The 14,633-nt window shown below is 45.1% G+C and overlaps 1 protein-coding gene across 2 annotated transcripts in view; it reads left to right on the forward strand.

The window, feature by feature from the left end:
• The window catches only part of CDC25C (cell division cycle 25C), a 95,640-nt gene that overhangs the window by 10,083 nt on the left and 70,924 nt on the right, over window positions 1-14,633 (forward strand). For both annotated transcript variants that reach the window (XM_069764330.1, XM_069764331.1), the window contains exons 2-3: window positions 4,519-4,744; window positions 9,455-9,546. In XM_069764330.1, the coding sequence (XP_069620431.1) occupies window positions 4,554-4,744; window positions 9,455-9,546 (283 nt within the window). In that variant the 5' untranslated portion in view covers window positions 4,519-4,553. The remainder of the gene's footprint in view (window positions 1-4,518; window positions 4,745-9,454; window positions 9,547-14,633) is intronic.

Below are 14,633 nucleotides of genomic sequence, written 5' to 3' on the forward strand. Positions count from 1 at the left end.
CCACCTTCCTGTTCCTCACGCCACGATGGGTCAAGGACCTCATCATCTCCACTACCCTCTGCCACCAACTGCTCCTCCTGGGTAGTCTCGGCAGCACAGTACGCACCAGAAAGCGGCACCTGAGTTTAATGATCAGATGCGTACTGCGCTGTGGTCACCGCAGGCACTGGCCCACCCGCCTCTTCAGAGTCAGAGAGACAAAGCTGTTGGGCATCACTGCACACTGCCTCTTCTTCCATTTCTCCAATACTGCTTGGCTGGACCCCTGTTTCCAAGCCAAGAGATTCAGAGAACAGAAGTAGACGGCTCCTGTCCTGGGCTCTCTGACTGCCTGGCCAATTTGGCATGTGGTGAAGAGACAGATGGCTGCTCTCCAGTGGTCTGTGCCTGAGAGGATGTGGCACTAACTGAAGTCGATGCCGATGCGTTAGCTGCCATCCATCCGACAACGGCTTCAATTTGATCTTCACGAAGCAGCGGTGCACGGCGCTCTCCGACAAAGCTGCGCATGAAGGACTGTTCCCTGCTGAAACTGAGTGATGACGAGTCACCGGTGCCCGCAGCAGGCACAGAATCACCACGTCCTCTCCCTGCGCCTCTCCCTGCTCCGCGCCCATGTGCCTTACTCCCTGCCCTCTTCATCTTGGTTGACAGATAAAGATAAGCAGAAAAGTACTAAGGCCTTAGTGTGCTTATTCCTGAAATGCTCCTCCTAACAGGTGTAAACACTAATGTTGTAAAGTGTGGACTAGACTTTATTATTGATAAAATATGGCCTACACAAGTGTTAAGTGGTGTTTGGTGAACTTTATTTATTTATTTTTCTGCAGATCGGGCTACAGAGCGACTTTAACTCACACGGAGACCGTGCAGACAGCCGTAAACGGCGCTGCAAGGCCCAAAAACCCTCCTATAGGTTATCCTATGTAGTGTTTTTCCACTATTTAGCTGGAGACGGGTGGAAAGACACTAATTGGAAATTTTAAAAAAAAATTTCAACAGGCTGCACTATTTGAAAAAAGGACCAGTTATTCAACGGTATGAGGCAGTGACGCACTCTGAGCTGAATACAACGGGCTGTGGCTGCACACAGACTACAGGGCGAGCTGCGCTCACACGGAGACCGTGCAGACAGCCGTAAACGGCGCTGCAAGGCCCAAAAACCCTCCTCTAGGTTATCCTATGTAGTGTTTTTCCACTATTTAGCTGGACACGGGTGGAAAAACACTAATAGGAAATTTTAGAAAAAATGTGCAGCAGGCTGCACTATGAGCAAAAAAGGACAATGGATAGAACTGTATGAGGCAGTGTGAACCCCCCCTGAGCTGAATACAACCGGGTATATGGCTACACACACACACACACACACCTTGCAGAACGCTGTTAAAACAGCGCTGCAAGAGCAAGGTGAACAGTGAACAACACACAGCGGTTTGCTAAATTAGCCTTGGGAAAGCAAAATAAAGCAATTAGCTATCTCAACTGGCCCTCAGTTAGAACACAGCGTCCTGTCCCTAACTGAAATCACAGCAGAGTGAGCGCAAAATGGCGGCAGCGTTTTTTATAGTGCAGAGTGACATCATTTCAGCAGCCAATCACAGCCTTGCCAGTACTTACATGCCCACCATGCTAAACAGGATGTGCCCACACTTCCATTCATTCCTCATTGGCTGCTGCGTGCAGTTTGAATTCTGGGAACTTCCGATTCCGGTATCCGATAGGCGGGAAGTATCGGAATTCGGTATCGGAATTCCGATACCGCAAATATCGGCCGATACCCGATACTTGCGGTATCGGAATGCTCAACACTACTCCTCACTGATGCCATCTGAGCTGCAGCCAGGACCAGGTGTAATCATGCCCCCACACCTACATTGTGTGTGCGCCCACACTGACACTTGAAGCATGCCGCTACCCTCCAGCAGTGTTGGTGTGCAAGGTGATTTTAGACAGCGCTCGCTCTTACCAATGAAGCGCTGTCAATCAACAGAAAGGATCTGACTTTAATTTGCAAATAGGAGAACGTAATGGTGTACCAAGACATACGCAAAGGGGGCACTGAAGTACCACCATTGGCATATTAAATATATATATTTTTAAGTCCACATTAAGTTTAACTGTTTACGCCAGGTGTTTGTTTTTTTTAATGGGGGTCGGTAAGCCAAACTTCCTACTCCAACTTCTCTATTCCCATGACACCAACTCCAACTCAATGACTCCGACTCCCTTATACATGGCTGGTGTTTAAGATTAAGTGTTAAATTTACTGTAGTAAAATGGTAACATCAGGCTTTTAATCTTTATTATGATACAATAATCAAGCCATTTAGATAGAACATAAAATCTATTTATCGGAATACAACTTTAGAACAAATTTTTTTTTGCATATTTACAATTTATTATACACTTCGCAGTAAGTTGGGAAAAAAACGTTTTCAACAAAAGCATACTGAATAACAGTTCTGCAGTCTATAAATTTGTTCTGGGAAATAGTATTGCCTCCATCAGATCCTCCTTCATAGATGACCTCAAATCTGACCTAATTATTTTAAGGCTAAAGAACAATCTCTCTACACTAACTTAGGTTGCTGGCAAGGCAGTAACCACATGGGCGACATCTCTAACAATTTCAGGGTATAAAGGAATTGCCTCGTGCACAGTCAGTTTTGATGAGCGATTGAAGTCTTCTACTTCTTTGAGAGCAAGTGAGAAATTTTGCTGAAATATGGTCAATCTGTTTTCTATGGGAGTAGAATCTTTTTCCCTGCAGCCTGCTCCATGTCGTCCAAATACTTGTCGAAATCAAACTCCTCATCTGATGAGGATGCACCTGCTCTGTGATAGTCTCAGGGTTCTGTTTGAAGCACAGAGAGCATCATGAAGACCAAGGAACACAACAGGCAGGTCCGTGATACTATTGTGGAGAAGTTTAAAGCTGGATTTGGATACAAAATGATTTCCAAAACTTTAAACATCCCAAGGAGCACTGTGCAAGCAATCATATTGAAATGGAAGGAGTATAATACCACTACAAATCTACCAAGACCTGGCCGTCAATCTAAACTTTCATCTCAGACAAGGAGAAGACTGATCAGAGATGCAGCCAAGAGGCCCATGATCACTCTGGATAAACTGCAGAGATCTACAGCTGAGGTGGGACAGTCTGTCCATAGGAAAACAATCAGTTATACACTGCACAAATCTGGCCGTAATGGAAGAGTGGCAAGAAGAAAGCTATTTCTGAAAGATATCCATAAGTGTTGTTTAAAGTTTACAACAAGCCACCTGGGAGACACACCAAACATGTGGAAGAAGGTGCTCTGGTCAGATGAAACCAAAATCAAACTTTTTGGCAACAATGCCAAACGATATGTTTGGCGTAAAGGCAACACAGCTCATCACCCTGAACACACCATCCCCACTGACAAACATGGTGGTGGCAGCATCATGGTTTGGGCCTGCTTTTCTTCAGCAGGGACAGGGAAGATGGTTAAAATTGATGGGAAGATGGATGGAGCCAAATACAGGACCATTCTTGAAGAAAACCTGTTGGAGTCTGCAAAAGACCTGAGACTGGGACGGAGATTTGTCTTCCAACAAGACAATGATCCCAAACAAAAAGCAAAATCTACAATGGAATGGTTCACAAATAAAAGTATCCTGGTGTTAGAATGGCCAAGTCAAAGTCCAGACCTTAATCCAATCGAGAATTTGGGGAAAGAGCTGAAAACTGCTGTTCACAAACGATCTCCATCATCCTCACTGAGCTTGAGCTGTTTGCCAAGGAAGAATGGGCAAGAATTTCAGTCTCTCGATGTGCAAAACTGATAGAGGCATACCCCAAGTGACTTGCAGCTGTAATCGCAGAAAAAGGTGGTGCAACAAAGTATTAAGTTAAAGGTGCCGAATAATATTGTACGCCCCACTTTTCAGTGTTTGAATATCCGCAAAAATTTTAAATAACCAATAAATTTCATTCAACTTCACAATTGTGTCCTGCTAGTTGATTCTTCACCAAAATTTACATTTGGTATCTTTGTTTGAAGCATGATATGTGGGAAAAGGTTGAAAAGTTCCAGGGGGCTGAATACTTTCGCAAGGCACTGTGGATGGGGTTAATGATGAAGCCCCCTCCATCTGTTAATATCGACAGCAGCATCAAGATAATTAACAGTAATCATGGCTGTTGCAGCAGGATACCAAATATATTAACTGACAATCTTAATTTTTGCACGTCGGGGCACTATATTATTTTAGTTCTAAAAAGGAGTATTGGTGGTCATTAAGGAGTTAAAGAACAGATGCCACTACCAAAAATCAAATGGCAAAATAGTATGGGTCCAACACTTGTCTTGTTAAATAATAGTCCTCTATACGTAGTCTAATAAAGTTGATTTTGCTCATCGGGGAACACTGTAATAATAAGTATAGGAGATAAATAAATTATTACATTTTGGAGGTGATCTCCTAGGAACGTGATTCATGATTTTATTTTTTTTGTATTCTTGTTTTCTCCAGTGCTCCCAGTCCTTTGAGAACTGACGTAAAAAGCCATGGCGGACAATCACTCAAAAACATCAGATGGCAAAAAGTCCTCTTCTGGTCTTGCTTTTCGTACAAATTGTCGAATGCTTTTAAATCTTCGGAGAGAAAAAGATGCTTCTGCTACTTTTTCTCCAGACCAACCATTAACACCAATCACTGACCTGGCTGTGGGCTTTAGTAACTTAAGTACTTTAAATGGGTAAGTATTTTAATAGAACCGTCTGAACTTGTGTCTTGGTGATTTCCAGACAGATTTTAAGCAGGGTGTAAAAACGATTCACGAATCGAAAAATCCAGCAAAACACATACAACTGGGTGTAATAACAATCCATTCTTACATGTCACTACTCGGACAACCCCTTCTCAATCCATGTGTCTCCTCCTTATAAAATAATAGCACTTATACTCCCCTCAGGGGCCGGCATCGTTTCAACAGTGTCGACATTGGCTGCAAGGATCCCCCGAAGAGCCAATCAGCGCTGGCTTTTCTCTCCACTTTCAGACGTATTGCATTCATCCAGAGGAAGTGAGAGAGCAGTATGCAAGTCGTTTGTCCGAAGGCGGGGAGAGTTAAGTGGCCGCAGAGATCTCGCGACATAAAACTGTCATATGATCCCCAGGTAAACCAGTGCTGACGTAGGTGGAACGGTGCTGGCACCGGACGCGAATATAGGTCTAATTAGTTTAGTAGGGGGAAAACCTACAGATTGAGAAGGGGTTGACCGAGTTGTGGACAACCCCTTTAAAAGAAATTTCACTAGATTTTTTTTTTTCCTACCCCACCTGAGAGCAGCATGATGCAGAGTTGTTACTGAGCTACTATACAGTAAGAGGGGGGAAAAGTAAAAATATATAAATCAAATCAAAGTGCAAAAAATATACAATAGAAACAAACCAGCACATAAAGTTCAACGTATAACAATAGAAACACGAGCTGCAAATGAGCATAAGGGCTGAATGCAAAATGGAAAAAAAAATACTTATGTAATACTGAGGAGGACGAAAAGACCCAGTTGTAGGAGAAAGAAACTGCACGTTATGCTGCCATAATTCAGCTTCCTCAGGGGTAAATATTTGACACTAACTCCTTATCTTTTATGAATTGTGGCTACAGGACACCGTTGCTGATTTGCATTGCTATTTTATATCCGTTTTTAAAGCACCACTCCAACATTTATTTATTTTAAATTTCACTCAATGGTACTAATCTAAATTCCCTGCCTCTACTCTTATACTTACCAGCCACTGTCTTAATATTTCATTATTGTTTTATCTTTTTATTCTCTAGCAGTTTGTGACTTGCTGGTTTGATTCGGTGTTTGCTGGGCCATCCATAAATCAAAAGTCAATGTCAGTCTATTAGAGCCAGAACTAGGTTCTGATAGAATTATATTGCGAGCTTATGACAGTTACCTCTGACAGTCAGAAGTTGTGGTCACAAAATGGTGGGGCAGCGCTGGGAACAGCTGATGACTGATTATGGTAATGATAATGCTACGTTCAGGGAACTTGGTAGCACCACTCCATATATATGTATTTATAGTATTGCTAGCTAATATCTAATAGGGGTAAAGCAAAGATGTCCTGACACATACATAGTGTTTAATATATATTTTTTCTTTCACTGAGACATACATCATTTTTCCATTGAGGGTTTATGGTGGGTGATCAATCATGCCATGAACACTGCAGAGATTCTGTGTATTTTCCCTGTATGGATGGTGCCCTGCTCTGTACTCCCTTTATTTTGACCTAGATTGGAGTGCTCTGCACTAATAATAATAATGATGATGATTTTTATTTATATAGCAGCAACAAATTCCGCAGCGCTTTACAATTATAGAGGGCATTTGTACAGACAATAGACCTTATAGCATAACCATAAACACAGATCAAAACAGATACCAAGAGGAATGAGGGCCCTGCTCGCAAGCTTAAAAACAATGAGGAAAAAGGGGAGACACGAGAGGTGAATGGTAACAATTGCTTTCGTTGTTCGGACCAGCCATAGTTTAAGGATCGGGTGTTCATGTAAAGCTGCATGAACCAGTTAACCGCCTAAATATGTAACAGTACATACACAGAGGGCTTTTAAATGCAAAAAGCATATGAGAACATGATGTGAGGAACCTGATTATGGTTGAAGTTTTTTGAATGGGCCACACAGGGATAGTTAGGATAATGTGTTGAGGTGGTAGGCCAGTCTGAACAAATGCATTTTTAGAGCACGCTTAAAGCTGTGGGGATTAATCATATTAACCTGGGTAGTGCATTCCAAAGAATTGGCGCAGCATGTGAAAAGTCTTGGAGACGGGAGTGAGAGGTTCTGATTGAGGATGTTAACCTCAGGTCATTAGCAGAACGGAGGGCACGGGTAGGGTGGTAGACTGAGACCAGAGAGGATATGTAGGGTGGTGCTGAGCCATGGAGAGCTTTCTGGATGGGGGTAATAGTTTTGTACTGGATTCTGGAGTGGATGGGTAACCAGTGTAATGACTGGCACAAGGTAGAGGCATCTGTGTAATGATTGGTGAGGAATATGATCCTCGCTTCAGCATTCAGGACAGATTGGAGTGGGGAGAGTTTGGTAAGAGGGAGGCCAATTAGTAGAGTTACAATAGTCCGGACGAGAATGAATAAGTGAAACCGTAAGAGTTTTTGCAGAGTCGAAAGTAAGAAAAGGGCAGATTCTAGAAATGTTTTTGAGGCGCCGACAAGAGCGAGCCAGAGATCGGATTGGGGGGGGTGCGAATGAAATCTCGGAATCAAGTGTGACCCGATGCAGCTGGCATGTTGCTTGGGAGTAATGGTGGAACCACACACTGAGATGGCAATGTCAGGCAAAGGTAGGTTACTAGAGGGAGGAAACACGAGGAGTTCAGTTTTTGACAAGTTCAGTTTCAGATAGAGGGAGGACATGATGATATAGACAGCGGTAAGGCAATCACTGGTGTTTTCTAGAAAGGCAGGCGTGACATCAGGAGCAGAAGTGTATTATTGGGTGTCATCAGCATAGAGATGGTACTGGAACCCAAATCTACTGTATACAAAGAGAAGAGGGGCCTAGGACTGATCCTTGAGGAACCCCAACAGTAAGGGGGAGGTGAGAGGAGGAGGAACCAGCAAAAGATACAGTGAAGGAGCTGTCAGAGAGATAGGAGGAGATCCAGGATAGAAAAGATGTCCTTGAGGCCGATGGAGTGTAACATAGTGAGGAGGAGCTAATGGTCCACAGTGTTGAAGGCTGCGGAGATATCCAAGAGAGTTAGCATGGAGTAGTGACCATTAGATTTAGCTGTTAGTAAATCTTTAGAGAGGGCAGTTTCAGTAGAGTGTAAAGAGCGGAAACCAGATTGAAGAGGGTCAAGAAGAGAGTTATCTGAGAGATAGCAGATAAGACGGGAGTGGACCTGGCGTTCCAGGAGTTTGGAGATGAAGGGGAGATTAGAGACAGGTCTATAGTTAGCGGCATAGTTTTGGTCGAGGGATGTTTTTTAAGTAATGGATGTATGATGGCATGCTTAAATGAGGAGGGAAAGATACCGGAAGAGAGAGAGAGGTTGAATATTTTTGCTGGGTGAGAGGTGACAGCAGGGGACAGCGACTGGAGGAGATGTGACGGAATTGGGTCACTGGTGCAAGTGGTCGGGCGAGAAGATGCAAGGAGCCTGATTACTTCTTCTGTGACTGGTTCAAAATCAGAGAGTGAGCTAGATGCAGTGGGGGAGGGAGGGCAGTGCATGGTCTGAGGGGATTGGGAGATAATTTCCTGTCGGATGTGGTCAATTTTTTCTTTAAAGTAGTTGGCCAGATCGTCAGCATAGAGATCCGTGGTTGAGGCCTGCACTCTTGGGTTGAGTAGGGAATGAAAATTGTCAGAGATGTTTAGAGTTCTTGGACAGTGAGGTGATGAGGGTGTTGAAATAGGTTTGTTTGAGGTGAAGGGCAGAGTTGTATATTTTAAAGGGAACCTGTCACCCCGTTTTTTCAGTAGGAGATAAAAATACCGTTAAATAGGGCCTGAGCTGTGCTTTACAATAGGGTATTTTTTTGTCCCCTGATTCCCTACCTATGCTGCCGAAATACCTTACAAAAGTGGCCTTTTTCGCCTGTCAATCAGGCTGGTCAGGTCGGATGGGCGTGGTCACAGCGCTGTTTCTCTCCCACATCTTGCTTATGTTCCCGTTGGTGGCGTAGTGCTTCTCGCATGCGCAAGTGCCGAATGCACTGCGCAGCTGTAGAAAAAGAGCGCGCTCGCCGCGATTTGAACTCGGCTTCAGGAAAATGGCCGCCGCGATGTCCATCTGCGTACACTTGGCATCCCGCGGCCATTTTTCTGAAGCCCCAGGAAGCAGGAGACTCCATCTGTGCACGCGCGGCCTCAGGAAGATGGCCGCGCCCACCGAGAAACCGCTGAATAGTGGCGAGCGTGCTCTTTTTCTACAGCTGCGCAGTGCATTCGGCACTTGCGCATGCGAGAAGCACTACGCCACCAACGGGAACATAAGCAAGATGTGGGGGAGAAACAGCAGTAGCAGTTGGGAGGTTTGACTTGCTATAACATGGGGGGCCGAGGTTGGGAGAGATGTCTCCTGCGACTAGTAGAAGGAGGATAGACAGAGTGAATGCCATCTAGCATTCCTGGCAGTGTATTGATCTGCGGTTTATTTCAATTGCTGCCATGTATCACTAGGCTTTCCCTGTAATAATTACTGTCCAGGAAATGCATGGCTGTAAGAAACTTAGCCTGGCAATCAATGAAATTATTAGAAAAGTGGTCTTCATGAGACAATAGTTTTGACTTGTTTCCCTAAAGGATTTATTGTATTTCCATGTTTAACTGATAGAGAACACTTCTTACACTGTGCTGAAAATTTGGGTTTTGACCTCTACAAACTTATTCCTGCAGGGAAACTCCTAAACGTTGCCTGGATTTATCTAATCTCAGTGGGGATGAAGTTGGATTGCAAAATTTTGCGTCACCTGTTAAATTGCCAAAGGGTAAATAATTCTACATCTTCATTGCTTGTTCTGAGTTTGCAAACTTTCGTGAGCCTATCAAGTAAAGTAAAGCTGTCATTTTTACTTAAAAGGGGGCTGTCTAGTGAAAAAAAATGATCCCTTATACACAGGATAGCTGCTAACTTGTTGATCAGTGGGGGTCAGACTGCTGGGACCCACACCAATTTGCAGAAGAGGGACATTTTATTCCTGTTAGCATTGAGTGACAGTGTGCATGATTGAACGTTGCCCCATTGATTCTCTGATGCTGCAGAGTGCTGTTCTTAGATTTTCCGGCAGCACCATCGAGAATGAATGGAGCAGTTGGTGGACGTCCCATCTATCGCTGCATTTTGTAACAAGGATAAAAAGTCCTGGTGGTCTGACCTCCACCGATCTGCAAGTTATCGCCTATTCTGCGGATTGGTGATAACTTTTTTTTTTTGCTTCTCTCCGAGTTGTGCTGTATTGTAATAATATTACAACCCAGTCTGTCTGTCTGAGCTGGAAGCTGGAGCTGAGAGGAACCTGCAGAGGTCAGTTATTGTCACACACAGCTCTGCAGTGAGATCAGGAGAGCAGAGAGCGGCCATTACATGTCTCACAGTGGTAACTCTCCCTTCATGTAAAATAAGCTCCGGAGGCAGAGCCCTTGAACCAGAAAGTTATACTACACAAAATGGATAATAAATAACATTTCCCATGTGTCTTTTTACATCACCACAATTTTTGGAACATAATTTTTTTTGTTATGAAGTTAGAAGGGTTAACAGTTAATGAGCAATTTTTCATTTTTCCAATAAAATTAACAAAACCAAGTGGTTAAAACCTACTGTTTGGGCACATGGTAGGGTGGAAAGGAAGGAGCATCATTCGACTTCTGGAGAGAGAAAAAATGTCTGAAATGGAAATCGGGAGCCATGCCACGTTTGCAGAGCCCCCAATGTGCCTAAACAGAACCCCCCCTTCCTCACAAATGACCCCATTTTTTTTTTCTTTTATACTAGACCCCTCAAAGAATTTATCTAGAGGTGTGGTGAGCACCTTGAACCCTCAGGTGCTTCACAGAATTTTATAATGTTGTTCTGTGAAAAAACAAAATCACATTTATTTTTCGCTTCATTGGGGGACACAGGTAAGCATGGGTGTATGCTGCTGTCGCTAGAAGGCTGACACTAAGCAAAAAAAGTTATCTCCTCCTCTGCAGTATACACCTACCGACTGACCCAAAACTTGTCAGTTTTAGCTTCGTGTCAGTAAGAGCCTGACCTGGATCTGACTCCAGATCTGTCTTTTTCCCTTAGGTCACCTTGTTGGGTTTTATTCTTTCCCTTTTTGCTTTTCAGATTCTCTTCTTCAGGTCTCGGGGTGTAACGTCTCGCCCTGTTTTCCCAAAATAGTGACCGAAAGAACAGTGTGGTGCCGTCCATATCGTACACTCTCTGGTCTGCGGGGCAGGATCTTACCCCCTGACACTTCAGGCGTGTCTTAAGGTTGTTCGTGGCGGCCGGTCCTTGCCTGTTCCCCATCCCAGACCTCTCCTTGAAGTGGGATGGTCTTCTGCACCGTCTGGGACCACGACGGTGTGAGGAGGTGGATTCCCTTTTCCATTGCCCAGCCCTCCTCACCTGGCGTCTCCTGATGTCATCCTTGGGATGGAGGAGGAGTAGGAGTCCAGACCTCGTCCATACAGGTATTGTTCTTCATTTTGTCCCACAGCCCCTCTCTATGGTGGCGGGGAATATCTGTATAGATATAGGAGATCCCAGCTCCTCTACTTCTAGAGCGTGCTTCTGACGCTCCAAAATAAATTTAGTCCCTGGCTTTCTGGGCCTCCATTGCTTGCCACGCCCTCTCCTTGTGCATGTCAGCAATCAGGAGGACCCACATACACATCCCCTCTAGTGCATGTCGAGCAGTCACAAGCAGCAGGGCTTTCGCGTTTGCTTTCTCTCCTGTGGGAGCACTTGTTTATTCTTTCTCTCAGCGCAGGCTTTTTAGCACCTTCCTTCACTCTGTAACCGGCTCCAACGGTGTCACAACATCCACTGCAGATCCACAGGGTTTTCTTTTTCTGCAGGACCTGCCTTTTTTTCACATGAGGTTCTCTGCATCCAGGATCGGGTAGGCTCTGTCCAGGCTGTTTGTTTTTTTTTGTCTTCCTCCTAGGCATAGACCTCCTCAACAGACCCCCTCAGCCCTAGACCTCTACATATGCACAGGTCTAGGAAGCCTTGAGCCTGTCCTTCCCCCACTGTTACCCACTACGCCTGTTCCCTACGCTTATTCCCGTCTGTAAAAAGAAGTGGCCCACAGGTCAGGCCTCAGCTTTCTGCACAGATTGCAACCCTTCTAACATGCAAGCCACACAGGAGCCCCCTGACGTCCAGGACGATAACACCACCCCCACCACCATCTTCCCCAGAGTGGCTGTTGAAATCTCTCAAGTAGTAATTTACCTAACCAAGGTATCCTAGTCCCTGGTACAGGCCCTTGAACTTTTACCTAGCCTGCTGGCCTCCAACATTACTCTGATCGCTCATCTGGACAAATTGCAGTCAGCCTCATCATGGCAGATCAAGGATAAGATCCAAGAAGCGGGCACACTCCAGTTCCTTGTCTGTTTGCCCTTCTACATTCTCCAGGAAGCCTTCTGTGTTCTTCTGCTCCTCTCCTGAGGTGGCCCCGGGGTTTGACCTTGATTCCGTGTCAGAATCTGATCCCGACACGGACCAAGTGTCCAAACTCCAGAATATGGTCGACAGCCTCATATCTGCCGTCAATCGTAACTACGAGAGCCATCTTGTGCAGCACTAATACTGCATTGTCAAGGTGGCTCTTTTAGTTCTTGTCCCTGCCAATGCTGAAATAATAGTTTAGATAATTTTGTCCCTGAGGGACAAATTATCGGCAGGGACAAGAACTAAAAGCCACCTTGACAATGCAGCATTAGTGCTGCACAAGGTGGCTCTTTTAGTTACAAACACCTGAGGGGGTGACAGGTTCCCTTTAAGGAGGAGGAGAGTCCTACCCCAAACCACTCTGTCACATTCAAAAAGGCAAAAAAGCAAAACGCTCCCTACAGGTGTTTTCCAATCAAAAGGATTTTGAAGGAATCTTTAGGCTATGTGCACACAGTACATTTTTAATGCAAGCTTATTCAATGACAATCCTGAAGTGTTGTGCACATGATCAGTAGTGTTGAGCGATACCTTCCGATATCGGAAAGTATCGGTATCGGTTTGGATCGGCCGATATTCAAAAAATATCGGATATCGCCGATACCGATACCCGATCCCAATGCAAGTCAATGGGACCAAAATATCGGAATTAAAATAAACCCTTTCTTGCCTTGTAGGTTCATTCTACATGAAGGAAAACAACTAAGAATAATGTAGGATGTATGGGGGAGGTGGCGGAGACATTAAAGGCAATGAGGATTAGTCCAATCAAATAGAATAGCATGATTTTTTTTTTTTTTTAAAGACGTTCGGATTGAAAAAGATATTGACTATGTAAATTTTTTTTATTTTGTCAGATATTGATGTTTCACTATTCCACGACCTTCCCCTTCTTTTTTTTCCTTTTCCCACACTTTCATCATCATCAGCATCTTTGACATCAACTTCTTCACCTTATTCATCTTCTTCTTCATCTTCTACCTATTTTTTTTTTTTATTACATTCTTCATATTCATTTTCTTCAACTATTATTATTCTTCCTATTCTACATATTCTTTTTATTCCACTGTTATTATTCTTCCTATTCTACTTCTTCATCATATTCTCATTTGTGACAGGCATTCCCGTAGTTGTTATCTATAAAAGTTGGAAGATTACACCTTCCGTTCTGCCAGTCACAAAAGTTACATTTGTCCGCGTTCAGTTTGGCCTGCAGCATCAGGCTTTATCCAGGGGCACCACGAGGAGAAACGGACTCACCCCCATACACTGCTTAGTCTTCTTCTGCATATAATTTAGATAATATCTTTTGCTCTGATATTAAGTGTTATGCTTAATGTTCTTCTGCTCTTTGTTCTGCAGCCTCTTGTTCTTCTGCTTCTCGGTCTTCCATGTCGTCGTCTCCAGGGTCGTCGTCTTCAGTGTCGTCATCTCCGCCGTCGTCGTCTCCGCCGTCGTCGTCTCCGTCGTCGTCTCCGCCGTCGTCGTCATCGGGGTGGTCTTCCGGGTCGTCGTCGTCGTCATCGGGGTGGTCTTCCGGGTCGTCGACTTTAGGGTCTTAAACTTGGAAATGTAGCAGAAGGTACAAGAAGGCTGAGAAAATGCCAAGAACCAGCTGATGGAACTGGAACTCGGATGGCTACCCGAAGGTTCAAGAGCCTATGGAACTACCGAGGACCAGCTGATGTTACTGGAACCCGGTTACTAAGCAGGAGGTACCCGTGCTAAAAAGCACTACCAAGGACCGCCTGACGTTGGCGGAACTCGGATACCCAGAAGGAGGCACCTAAGCCAAAGGCTCTGCCCGGAACCAGCTGACGTTACTGGAACCAGGATGGGGAGCAGAAGGTACAAGAGCAAAAGACACTGCCGAGAACCAGCTGACGGTACTGGAACCCGGATGGGTAGCCGAAGGTCCAAGAGCCAATGGAACTACCGAGGACCAGCTGACGTTACTGGAACCCGGTTACTAAGCAGGAGGTACCCGTGCCTGAAAGCACTACCAAGGACCACCTGACGTTGGTGGAACTTGGATACCCAGAAGGAGGCACCTAAGCCAAAGGCTCTGCCCGGAACCAGCTGACGTTACTGGAATCAGGATGGGGAGCAGAAGGTACAAGAGCAAAAGACACTGCCTAGAACCAGCTGACGGTGCTGGAACCAGGTGGTGGACCCGAAGGCCCACAGGAGAGGAGAGAACAGCTAGGCCGCGAGGCAGCCGCAGTTACCGAACCCCAACAGTCCTACAGGGGGAGCTGGGCCTACTGGCACTACAGAACCAGCCTTGACTACCAGTTCACGCAGCCCACATAGGAAGCTCCTAAACTGGAGGCACCCTGGAGTTGGCTAACTCGACCGCACCACGACGGGGCAAGCATAGGCGTCTCAGTGAAGTTGAAACAACCC

Source organism: Ranitomeya imitator, chromosome 4 (genome assembly GCF_032444005.1).
Source record: "Ranitomeya imitator isolate aRanImi1 chromosome 4, aRanImi1.pri, whole genome shotgun sequence".
Classification (NCBI taxonomy): Eukaryota; Metazoa; Chordata; class Amphibia; order Anura; family Dendrobatidae; genus Ranitomeya; species Ranitomeya imitator.